The following is a 12,393-nucleotide window of genomic DNA, read 5'->3' on the forward strand; positions in this document are numbered from 1 at the left end:
TGTGAAGACGTCTTCCAACCATTTATAAGCCGTGGTATCCAAAAACCCTTTTAAAGCGATGTTTTTTATAACATTTTCAAACTCTTAATACGTCGCTGGGAATACAAAGTGCGTTAATCCCCTGTACTAATCTCATATGCTTCTTTTTCTTTTTGGTGTATGTTTATTTAGGGTATTTCTATGCCGCCTCTTCAGATTTCTGTATTCCCATAAATATATTTTTTCTTGATAATGCCATTTACATGTTGGGAATAATGTTAATAATATTGCAAAGTGTATAATGGGATGGTTCCATTTCACTGTAGATAGTTACAAAATGGAAATAATGTCCTATTATATAAATACACCAGATAGTTTGCAAAATGGCTACACAATCCTCATTCAAAGAGATCAGAGACCACTGAACCAACTCATTGTTTGCTGAATATATTGTCAGTTTCCTCCTTCTCCTAGCCAAACGTGCACATGAATGAAGTACACATCTTCAACTTCAAAGGCACAAGGGGACATGTGAGTGTTCAGAAATGATCAGGTTGAAATGACCAAGGTCATCATCTTCCTTTAATTTTCTCTGCTTAAAATTAAAATTGTTAACATTTTTTCCTTTGACTTATATCACCCAAAGGAATTAATATATTACCAAAATGTTAAAGATCTGTTTACCTTCCTGCAGAACTGCCCCAGGCTCCATGCTTGTCTGTCAGAATGTTGATGATTTTCTGTATCAATTGTGTTGCTGTCACATGATCTCGATATTTAGCTGCCCTTATCAAATGATCACACATCTTCTCGTCCTCTCGTTTATCTGCAGAATACTGGGCGCTCAATGACTATGGAGGAAGGAAAAACAAATTGTTTACTAATGTGTGCAACTATAACTATTTCCATCAAAAATATGTAAACAGGCAATCCACGCAGAATTTCTGCAACATTATAGACCCAGAATGTGTAATTGGAGACCATACTCTAACATTAAAGCAAATACTGCATATAAGATCTGTGTAGAACTTAACTATAGTAACACAATGAATTTCATGATTCAGGGAGGAGACGTAGAAACTGAGACTACCTGAAAAATCTAGACAATACAACATCATGGGTTTATAGTGCATGAATTTTAGGTGGAGCAAAGAAGAGTTCAGGTTCTGTTACAGCTATCAATCATGCATGCCATGTAAAATAAGCAATTCAGCATCCAACTTTCAGTCTGCATTGTTTTCTAGGTAGTCCAAACTAAGTACAAACCAAGGCACCTAAAACTTTGCAAATGTTGCTTTTTTTAAAAAAGCAATATGACAAGCAGAATTACAAAAAATAAAAACACTACAGGAAAGAGCAATCAGCAAAAATATTAGCTGAACTATAAACACAATATCATGTTAGCATATCAATAGTGTTCACATTTTAAAATATATCCAAAAAAGACACCTGTTGCATTAGTAACAATGGCATGTAAGAAATTAGGCGAAAGAGCAAATCATTCCATTCCACATGTGGAAAACGGCTTTATAAGTAATATTACTTATTTTGCAAAAATTATCTGGACAATAATTTGAGAGCATGCTATATAATCTTTATATATATATATATATATATATATATATATAAAGTCCCAGGTTTGCAGAAATACCTAAAAACAAATATGTTGGGGTTAACTCCCCCAAAATAATAGGAGTTGTACTGGTACCTTTAAGAAAAGAGATCCCAGTGACCTTTATGGAAATTGCTAGGCTTTCACAACAGTATTGCCCATCTTCAAGCTTTAGTTTCTGTCAGTAAAAGGATGAGGAGACAAAGGGACCTTTCCAGGGCTGTTTTGGCCTTTAAGGGAGGATTCATTGGGGCCAGGTGCAGCAGCGACTTGCTACCATGTGACTACCATGACTCACCCAGGCCCAGCTGTTCACTACTGTTCAACAGCAGCCACCACATGAAAGGTGCCATAAAAGGTTGGGCTAGTTACCCATTCTCAACCTAACTTACCTCACAGGTTCTTGTAGGTTATCCGGGCTGTGTAACCGTGGTCTTGGAATTTTCTTTCCTGACATTTCGCCAGCAGCTGTGGCAGGCATCTTCAGAGGAGTAACAGAGTAGTACTCTGAAGATGCCTGCCACAGCTGCTGGCGAAACGTCAGGAAAGAAAATTCCAAGACCACGGTTACACAGCCCGGATAACCTACAAGAATCAATGAACTCTGACCGTGAAAGCCTTCAACAATATTTTTTACCTCACAGGGTTGTGAAGATAAAATGGAGGAGAAGAAACTGCTGTAAACTGCTTTGGGTCTCAGTTGTGGAGAAAGGTAAGGTATATGTGAAGTAAATAAATAACAAATATAGGGGAGAATGGGAAGATAAAATGCAGATTGGTGGGTGGGAAGTAGAGCAAGAAGGAGGCTACCAGGAGAAAAGGAATAGTTGTGTAGGTTGATACCTGCACACCTAGTATATGAGAGACTTATACCAACCAGTATTACAACAAGAACCTATTATACCAGATGTTTGAGTAATTGGGAATAGAATTTACAACATATACACATGCCTGGTTGGATTTGAACTGTTTGTATTTGTATCATTAATGTATTTCTGTAAATGTGTGCAGGCTTAAGAAAGGGTTTTAATTAACCACTGATGAAGGCCCCATAGGCTGAAACACGTTTGGTATGTGGTTACAGTTATCAACCTCAGGATATGCCATTGTGCTATTTTAATGCTTTTAAATCATTTTAAATTTTACATAGCACTTTAATAAATTATACTTTCAGTATTTATACATAGACTTATATATATTTTCTTTTCACCCAACCTTGGGTACCCAGTTTAGATTTAGCTTACATAATAACCATTTCAATACTTCCCAAGCTATTTCAAAACAGTTTTCTTTTCACATATGGAAAGGTGGACTACAAACATGACAATTTTTCATTATTTATTCAATTAATATCCTGCTTTTCTTCCAACATGAAACTCAAAGCAACACACACAGATCTCCCAGGACCAGATCCAAAAATCAGTTTAGCCTCAGCAAAGTATCTGTAACGTTCTCTAGCAAAGTGTGCTCCTGACATACCTTGGAACCAATGTAGCTCTCCATCCTTGTACTTGACCCTACTATGTTGAAATGATACATCACTCCAAAGGTAACTTGTCTAAAATCTATTGATTTGGAAAATACATGTTTAATTTACACTCTGCTAACACAGAGAAGATTGTAGGATCAACTTTCCATGAGATCTCCAGGCCCCAGCCTGGATGTTGGCAGCTCTAGTGGGGAAAACAGCAACTGAAATGTTGCTGGGGAGAAACCAACATGACAATAATCCTCCCCTAAATACAGGCAAAAGTAATATCATCAATAAATTCCTGGAAAACCTTTTACAGCCTGGAGACCGGAACCTGCTACCAGGTCAGAGGTGGGATCTGATGGTAATTAAAGAATGGAACAAATCTTTTGCTTGGGGTTTGCTTGAAATGCCAAACATCCTCAGTTTGAGGAAAGACTTTTGCAGAGGCCAAGATTGGCTCTCGCTGGAGAAAGAAACTTGTATTCAACAATGTTACAAAAAATGCAATCATCGACTCAGGGAATCTTTCCTTGATCTTTGGAACAGGCAGCCACCTGTCTATTACTTTTTAAAACATCTCTAGATGATTCCACCAATTACTGCCCGGTCTCTAATTTGCCCTTCCTGGGCAAAATGGTAGGCAGAGTGGTCACAGAACAACTCCAGGTCTTCCTGAATAACTCATTTATTCTAGACCCCCTTTAGTCCAGATTATGGGACAGAGACTGTACTCGTGTCCTTAGGGCAGGAGTCTGAGGAGAGAACAGGGGGAACAGTCAGTGATCGTGCGATGTCACTTCTGGTAAAAGGTAAAGGTCCCCTGTGCAAGCACCGGGTCATTCCTGACCCATGGGATGACATCACATCCCGACGTTTTCTAGACAGACTTTGTTTATGGGGTGGTTTACCAGTGCCCTCCCCAGTCATCTTCCCTTTACCCCCAGCAAGCCAGGTACTCATTTTACCGACCTTGGAAGGATGGAAGGCTGAGTCAACCTTGAGCCGGCTACCTGAAACCGACTTCCGTCGGGATTGAACTGAGGTCGTGAGCAGAGCTTGGACTGCAGTACTGCAGTTTACCACTCTGCGCCACGGGGCTCTTACACTTCTGGGGAAGACTGGAATTTCTAGAAACAATTTCTTGAAAGGCATGATGTCACTTCTGGTTCCCCTCAAAAGTGACGTCACGCTGTTGCTGAAGGTGTTCCCTCTCATTATTATTCTCCTGCTAACTGCAGGAACAGTGGTGGGAAACAGGAGCTGAGGACAGAAAATCCCCTGCTTCTGGCAGGAAAGTGACCGTCCTGGTCCTTAGCCAAATATCTCCATCTGAATGTAGAGAATAGCTGTAATTCTTTGTTGCTCTTAATGGATTCATCAGCCACCTTTGATACAGTGGACCATTTCTTCTTCTTGAGATGTCTGACGGCAGAAATAGGGATAGAAAAATAGAAAACTGGCAACAGATGAAAAAGACCAAAAGAAACCAGTTCTGCGAAATCCCAATGAATGCTATTGCTGCAGTCAAAAGAAACAGAAGGCAGGAAGGTATGAGCCTACTTGTTTAACATGCACTCCAGCACAGAGCTTAGGATGAGTAGTGCCAGAGCATATGCACGTGCACGCACACGCACACACACACTTGGGGGGGGGGGTAACTTAGATCTAGAAAGTTCTGAGTGGTACTCTTCCATGATACCGTGCTTGTATGTGTGACTGTAAATGACCAAAGAGAAAAAGATGCTTATGCAGAATAAAGAAAGCCCTCTCCAAGCTACTAACGATTTGCCGAAACACCACATAAACCAAGACCTATAAACCTCCTGTGCTTCAAGACCTGTTTTACTCTGTTCACTGAAAACTTCCCTATCAATTTCAGTATTTCTGCCACCCACCCCTCATTCCTTGAGTCTGAAAACAACCTGTACTCTCTAAATAAGTCAGCCAGGCAACAGAAAAACAATTACTGAAAATCATATGTGTGCTTATTTATTTAAAATATTATATACAACTTTCCCAACTTGCTCAAAGTGATGTATAAATTAGCTTTGGTGACAGTGATAAGAACAAAAGGGACATTTTCATTTCATTTTATTATCGATCATCACCTTTATTGGCATAAAATTTCATTTTATTAATTAATAAATGCAAACACCCTTAGGAGATCATGCCGCTCACTACATAAATGCAAGTAAGAGAAACCCAATGGCACCTTCTGCACAACTAGGAATCAGAAACCTAGTAAATTGGGGCCACCAAGAATATTTTTCTGTGAGCTTCAAAAGCAAGTGACAGGGCACTTCAGTCCCCAGCCATGGATACTGAGCTTACACTCCTAGGGTTGCCAGCTCCATGTTGAGAAATTCCAGGAGATTTGGGGGTGGAGTCTGGGAAGGATGGGGGTTTGGAGAGGAGAGGGACCTTAATGGGGTATAATGACATAGGGTCCACCCTCGAAGAACACTATTTTCTCCAGGGGGACTGATTTCTGTAGTCTGGAGACCAGCTGAACTTCTACCAGATCTTCAGGCAGTAAGTACCTGAAGTTTGGCAACTCCACACACTCTCCTTGCCAGAATTCCAGGAAACTCTTTCTACTTCTTATAAAATCCATGGAACTGTTCGTGAAAAGTGCAAGTGAATGTCAACTGAATGTTTCATGTTAAATCATGGGGGATTCCTGCTTCTCTCACAAGACATCTTCACTATGGTATCCTTGCCTCAGGATAATAGAGAAAATGAGTAGTGGATTAACTTCCCTGAGGTAAACCTGCATTCTTTTCCAGGTGATGTTTGGTGCCTGTCTTGCTCAAACCATATATATATGAATGCCTAAATAATTGTGTAAAAGAGTTGTATTAAATATTATACGTATGTTTAAAATATATAATTCAGTCATGTTAAACAAGGAGAGCATTCCAAATGAATTGAAAATCACCAAGGAAGACGAAATAAAACCAGTTTGTTAGGTAATTTCTGTTATATAATCATAGTCCCTGGAAAACAATGTAGTACTTGTTTATGGAAAAAATAAGACAAAACAGACTTGATAGAAGCCTTCCCTGTACACATTAGTTATATATTTTTCTCTTTCCCAAATAATAACATATAACATTGCTGTCTTACATAATGCTAAGATCTATAACACATTTCCCTTAGAGTATCACTAAAAAAACCAAAAAGAAATCCAAGGGGAAACAAACATATCACCTGTAAATGCAAAGTCTCATCAGCAGCAAACATTTTAGTAAATGGAACCAGCTCTTGTGTTCTTTGGTAAGATTTTTTGCACTTGACCTCTAACCTTCAGTTTAAAATCTGGACTAAAAATGCCACCCAGGGAAATCTTCCAAAGCTCCAGAATAAGACTTAGAAAAATGAAAGCTTAAAACCTCAATAGCAAACAAAAGTCAACCAATGACAATGTCTGACAGCCACCTTCAATTCTGAAGTGATGCTTCTGTCATCCAACGACTGAAAGTATTGATTTCTCTCAGCATGAAAAAACCTAAGCCAATGAAATAGATATAGCAGCATGCCCCCTTTCCCCTCCCCCGATAATAGCCATCAAGGTTAACACAGGCAGAACACTTATCAAGGTATCTTTTCTATTTCTTCTTGTTTTAATGGACTGGATGCAATGTATTGGCTTTTCATCTCTGCAACCTGCAGTTCCCTCCCCCCATCATCATTTATCCAGCCTTTAACGGATCTGGAGATTTAGAATCTGCATATAAATTAACTGTCTTTCAGGTTATTTGTTACCAAAATTGTTGCGGTCTCATAGCATATCCATTTTTAGAAGATCAGAGGTATTACAGTAAAAAAGGCATCTCCTTAAAAAAGAATATAAGTCTTTTAACATTTATTTTTAAAGTCTCATGATTAGAAAGGCTAGAATCAACAACTCAACACACTTGAAAAACTCTATCAAACACAGAAATATGGGATGCCATTCAGAATGGAAAGGTATTTTTATACATGAAACTGAGAATGGGATCAAAATTGTGGCTCATAAACCAAATGAATTTTTTTTTAGAATAAGCATTCCTCTGTCCTACTTCTTATGATCACATTACTCAAAATGACATACTGAAGACTAAAGGTATCTAGTGCATTGACTAAAATATTTTTTAAAGTATTCCAGTACCTCCAGAACATGAACAACTTTGCAATCCAAGTAATCACCTCATTATGCAACCTTCTAAGTCCTATCTTTAGAACACATACAGAGTAACATACTCTTTTCCATATTCTTTCCAGAATCCCATTCTATAACATGATTGTATGTTATAGTCATGTTTTCTTTATGATATACTTTGTATTATCAACCTCCAGATATCTCGAGATCTCCTGGAATGACAACTATCTCCAGCCTCAAAGATCAGTTCCCCTTGAGAAAATGGCTGCTTTGAAGGCTGGAATTATGCCCCAGTGAGGCCCCTCCCCAAGCTCCACACCCAAATCTCCAGGAATTTCCCAAGTTAGATTAGGAACCTCTAGATATACCATAGTATTTTCTCCAATTGTTCTCAATGCTTCAAAGATTCTATTCAAGAGGCAGTGCAATGCAGAATCACTTCTGTGTTACATAAATAAAGGGCTGGATCCAATGACTCCCATTCTCCGAGTTGAATGGTGTGTTCTACAAGGGATTACAAACTCTATTATTTTTAGATTTGATCATACCCAACTCCAAGATACCAGTGCAAATCGATGGTAGATGGAATTGAAAGGAAAACAGTGAAGGCACAGTCCACATATCACAGGCATGTCATTGTGGGTAGATATGGAGTTTCATTGCCTTGACTAGCGGGGACAATTCCATCTGTGCAGCAGGGAAAATCAAGGGATAGTTGGGTCAGATCATTAAATGAAGAGAGGTGGGAACTTTTCCTCTGGTAAGATTGTGCAAAAGTGTGCATGTAAAAACACAGTCTGTAACACTGACTTAAATATACATACAAAAGTAATTATGATTTGCTCACTGCTTATTAGTTGCCAAGTGGCATACAGCAACAGGCCTGTGGGGGAGGGGGGGAATAGGACTGCTATCAGGCTCTGTAAGAACGTGCATGTGTGAAATACCAGCAACTGCATTACACTGCACTAAAAGTATCCTGATGAAAAGTATGAAGCTGTTCACAACCAGCAATCTGATCATCAGTTAGTTCTCTGTTCACAACTGGCAAACAGATGGTGAGCTGAACTGGTGGGTATTCAAGCACCCCAACTGCGGCTATAAATTATTTCAGTAACTTCTGAGATTTTTAGGAAAGATTTCAATGATCAATTTGGATATGCAGTATTTAATATTTGAAACTTTTTGTGCCTTCCCTTGAAGGAATAGACTTTTTCCTTCATCCTCCAGCAAGGTTTTGAGCAAATCCTTTGAAGTGACTACTTTGTGGATCTTTGTGAGCCCTCATTGCCACTAGACTTTGTAACTTTAGTGGCATGTGTACTCTGTATCTCATATTCTATGATACTCTGCTAATGCATCGTAAAAGGCATAATGGGAAAAAAATCTTAAATGCATTATGGCTGCATAAGAAAATATGGTAGAGAGCCATATTGATTACTAGTTCTATCCTAAAAAGCACTCAACTAAAGCAGATACCTCTATCCTAACACCCTCCTGAGTAAAGTTTAGTTATTAAAATATTTATACCCCACCTTTCCATTTGGATCAAGTTGAAGCCTGCCTCCAAACCAGCAACCCATTCCTGAGCTCTTGGCCCGAAAGAGCTCAGGAGGAGCGCAAGCGCCCACACCGGCATCCCTGCCTCTTGCGTTAGAGGCAGAGATGCCGGTGTTGGGACACTCACAGCAGCCTCCCTGTGCTGTCGTGGAAGTGCAGCCCAGGGACTCCAACGGCCTCCTGCCAGTGGCCCACCGGAGCAAACCCCCGCACCGGCATGCCAGGGGGCAGAGCTGCCAGTGGACAACTTCCTGGCCCCTTTCGCCCCGGATATGCCAGCTTTTTGCAAAATGCCCCATTAAAAAAAAACAAGTCTTTTTAAAGCTTTTCGGCAGCCAGGGAACAGATTTGGAGGTGCTGCGGCGATGCCATCACTGGCCGCCGAAGGCTCAGGAATGGGCTGTAAGGAAACTTTCTACAAATAAATGGCTTTTCCACTCTTTTTTTTTTTTTACTAAGCTACCCGTCAAGTAACCAGTACAACACAAAAAACTGGTTACTGCCATTGATGTTCCAAGTTACCAGGAACTATAAAGCACTGTATTGTCCAAATAGAAATTTGCCTTTTAGCAGATTTTTCTCTCTTTTTGTATAATCCCAGTTTATTGTCGAAGGCTTTCATGGTCAGAGTTCATTGGTTCTTGTAGGTTATCCGGGCTGTGTAACCGTGGTCTTGGAATTTTCTTTCCTGACGTTTCGCCAGCAGCTGTGGCAGGCAGCTTCAGTGTCTCTCAGTGTCAAGTGTGTAGGAAAAGTAATACATAGTCAGAAGGGGGTTGGGTTTTTAGCTGAGTCATTGTCCTGCAAAAGTATCAAAGGTAATGTGCTAATGAGGGTGTGGTATGTTAATGTGGAACCATTGTATCCTGAAGTGATCTGTTAACATGTGGAATCCAAAGCTAATCTGCATGGCTATTGTGGACTGTAGTCTTTGTTAGTCTGGAGTTTTTCAGGACAAGAAGCCAAGCCTTATTCATTCTTAAACTCTCTTCTTTTCTGTTAAAGTTGTGCTGATGTTTATGAATTTCAATGGCTTCTCTGTGCAATCTGACAAAATAGTTGATAGAATTGTCCAGTATTTCAGTGTCTTGGAATAAGACTCTGTGTCCTGTTTGGGTCAGTCTATGTTCAGCCACTGCTGATTTCTCAGGTTGGCCAAGTCTGCAGTATCTTTCATGTTCTTTTATCCTTGTTTGTATGCTGCGTTGTGTGGTCCTGATGTAAACCTGTCCACAACTGCAAGGTATACGATATACTCAAGAGGTGAGGGGGTCTTTTTTGTCTTTTGCTGATTGTGGCTTCTGCTGTATTTTCTTGGTGGGTTTAAACCCTGTTTGTAGGTTATGTTTTTTTCAAAAGTTTCTCCATCCTATCAGTGACTCCTTTAATAAATGGCAAGAATACCTTTCCTATGGAAGACCATTTTTCCTGAGTTCTCTAATTTTTGTTTGGTTTAATGGCTCTTCTGATTTCATTTCTGGAATAGTCGTTTGCTAGCAGTGCGTGATTTAGATGATTAATTTCTTTCTTGAGAAATTGTGGTTCACAGATCTATCATGCACGGTCCATTAATGTTTTGATTATTCCTCTTTTCTGTGGGGGTGGTGGTTGGAGTTTTTGTGTAAGTAGCGATCTGTGTGAGTTGGTTTCCGGTAGACCTTGTGATCTAATTGAAAGTTTGTTTTACGGATGACAAGGGTATCAAGAAATGGGAGTTTATCCTCAATTTCTTTTCCCATGGTAAACTGAATGTTTGGATGGATATTACTGAGATGGTTTAGAAAGTCCATTAATTTATCTTCACCATGGCTCCAAATAGTAAATGTATCATCCACGAACCTGAACCAGACTGTAGGTTTGTAAGGTGCCGATTCTAATGCTGTCTTTTCAAAATATTCCATGTAAAATTTTTCTATTACTGGACTGAGAGGATTTTCCATAGCTACTCCATCAATTTGTTCATAAAATTCTTTATCCCATAGAAAATAACTTGTTGTCAAACAATGGTGAAATAAGGCTGTTATATCTTCCGGAAAAATCTGGTTACTCAATGAGATTGTGTCTTTTACTGGAACCTTGATAAAGAGGGATACAACCTCAAAACTGACTAATATATCCTGTGGATTGAGTCTCAACAGACTGATTTTGTTGATGAAATGAGTTGAATCTTTGATGTAAGAAGTGGTTTTTCGGATGTGGTCCTGTAGAAGGGTGGTCAAATATCTAACTAATTCATATGTTGGGGAACCAATGGCGCTCACGATGGGTCGGAGTGGGATGAAATTCTTATGAATTTTAGGTAGTCCATATAATTGTGGTGGTTGTGCTTCTGTCTTGCATAGTTTTCTGTGTGTGTCCGGATGAAGAGTGGAATTCTTCATCAGTATGCTAGTTTTCCTGGTAATTTTGCAGGTTGGATCTCATTTTAGTTTTTTGTATGTGGCAGGGTCCAGAAGTTCCTCAATCTTCTTTTTGTATTCTTCTGTTTTCATGATCACCATGGCATTGTCATTGTTAGCTGGTAGAATAATGATTTCTGGATCTGCATTGACCCTACAGTCCCTACAGTAGCCATGCAGATTAGCTTTGGATTCCACATGTTAACAGATCACTTCAGGATACAATGGTTCCACATTAACATACCACACCCTCATTAGCACATTATCTTGATACTTACAGGACAATGATTAGCACATTACCTTTGATACTTTTGCAGGACAATGACTCAGCTCAAATCCAACCCCCTTCTGACTATATATTACTCTTCCTACACACTTGACACTGAGAGACACTGTCCTTCAGTGTTACTCCTCTGAAGATGCCTGCCACAGCTGCTGGAGAAACGTCAGGAAAGAAAATACCAAGACCACGGTCACACAGCCCGGATAACCTACAAGAACCGATAAACATCCATGTGTTCATTTTTAAAGAGTTTAGCCTGTGAAAAGAAGACTGCAGTATATTATGAAGGCTCCTGGGGGTAAAGGGAAGATGACTGGGGAAGGCACTAGCAAACCACCCCGCAAACAAAGTCTGCCTAGTAGACGTCGGGATGTTACATCACCCCATGGGTCAGGAATGACCCTGTGCTTGCACAGGGGACCTTTACCTTTTAAGAAACAAAAGCGAATTCTAAAAATTGTATTTTGCAAACAAATTCCACTGCCATCAAGCTACCTTGAGAAGGTCTCTGGAAAGGTGGCATATAAATTGTCTAAACAAATAAACTAAAAACCCATCCCTTATTTAAAAAAAAAAAACTTTGGAGTATCTATCACCACTATGGATTCTTAAAAATGCTCAGAGATCAAAGATGAATCATTTTATAGAAAGGGGGGGAGAGCTTCAACTTTAATCCTCAATTTAATCCTGGTAATATGAAAAAGGGATTTGCAGGTGAACAAAATATTCAAGAAACAACATGTCATCTCCCAATAAGGAAATAAAGAGTAAGAAGAATTTACTACATGGTCAGCATGCCTCAACTGGAAGTTCAGAGATAAACTCTAGTCATCTGGAACCAACTCTTATTTGGGCTTCCCATGGCATCAAAACTTGTCCAACCAACACCGTCAACAATGACTTCTAAACCAATGAGATGAAGGACTATAATGAGATGAAGAACTA

General features: G+C 39.5%; 1 protein-coding gene across 2 annotated transcripts in view; it reads right to left on the reverse strand.

Moving 5' to 3' along the window:
• The window catches only part of LRBA (LPS responsive beige-like anchor protein), a 445,808-nt gene that overhangs the window by 261,289 nt on the left and 172,126 nt on the right, over nt 1-12,393 (reverse strand). For both annotated transcript variants that reach the window (XM_056855892.1, XM_056855891.1), the window contains one exon: nt 664-830. In XM_056855892.1, coding sequence (XP_056711870.1) covers nt 664-830 — 167 coding nt within the window. The remainder of the gene's footprint in view (nt 1-663; nt 831-12,393) is intronic.

Source organism: Euleptes europaea, chromosome 9, assembly GCF_029931775.1.
Source record: "Euleptes europaea isolate rEulEur1 chromosome 9, rEulEur1.hap1, whole genome shotgun sequence".
In the NCBI taxonomy this organism is placed as follows: domain Eukaryota; kingdom Metazoa; phylum Chordata; class Lepidosauria; order Squamata; family Sphaerodactylidae; genus Euleptes; species Euleptes europaea.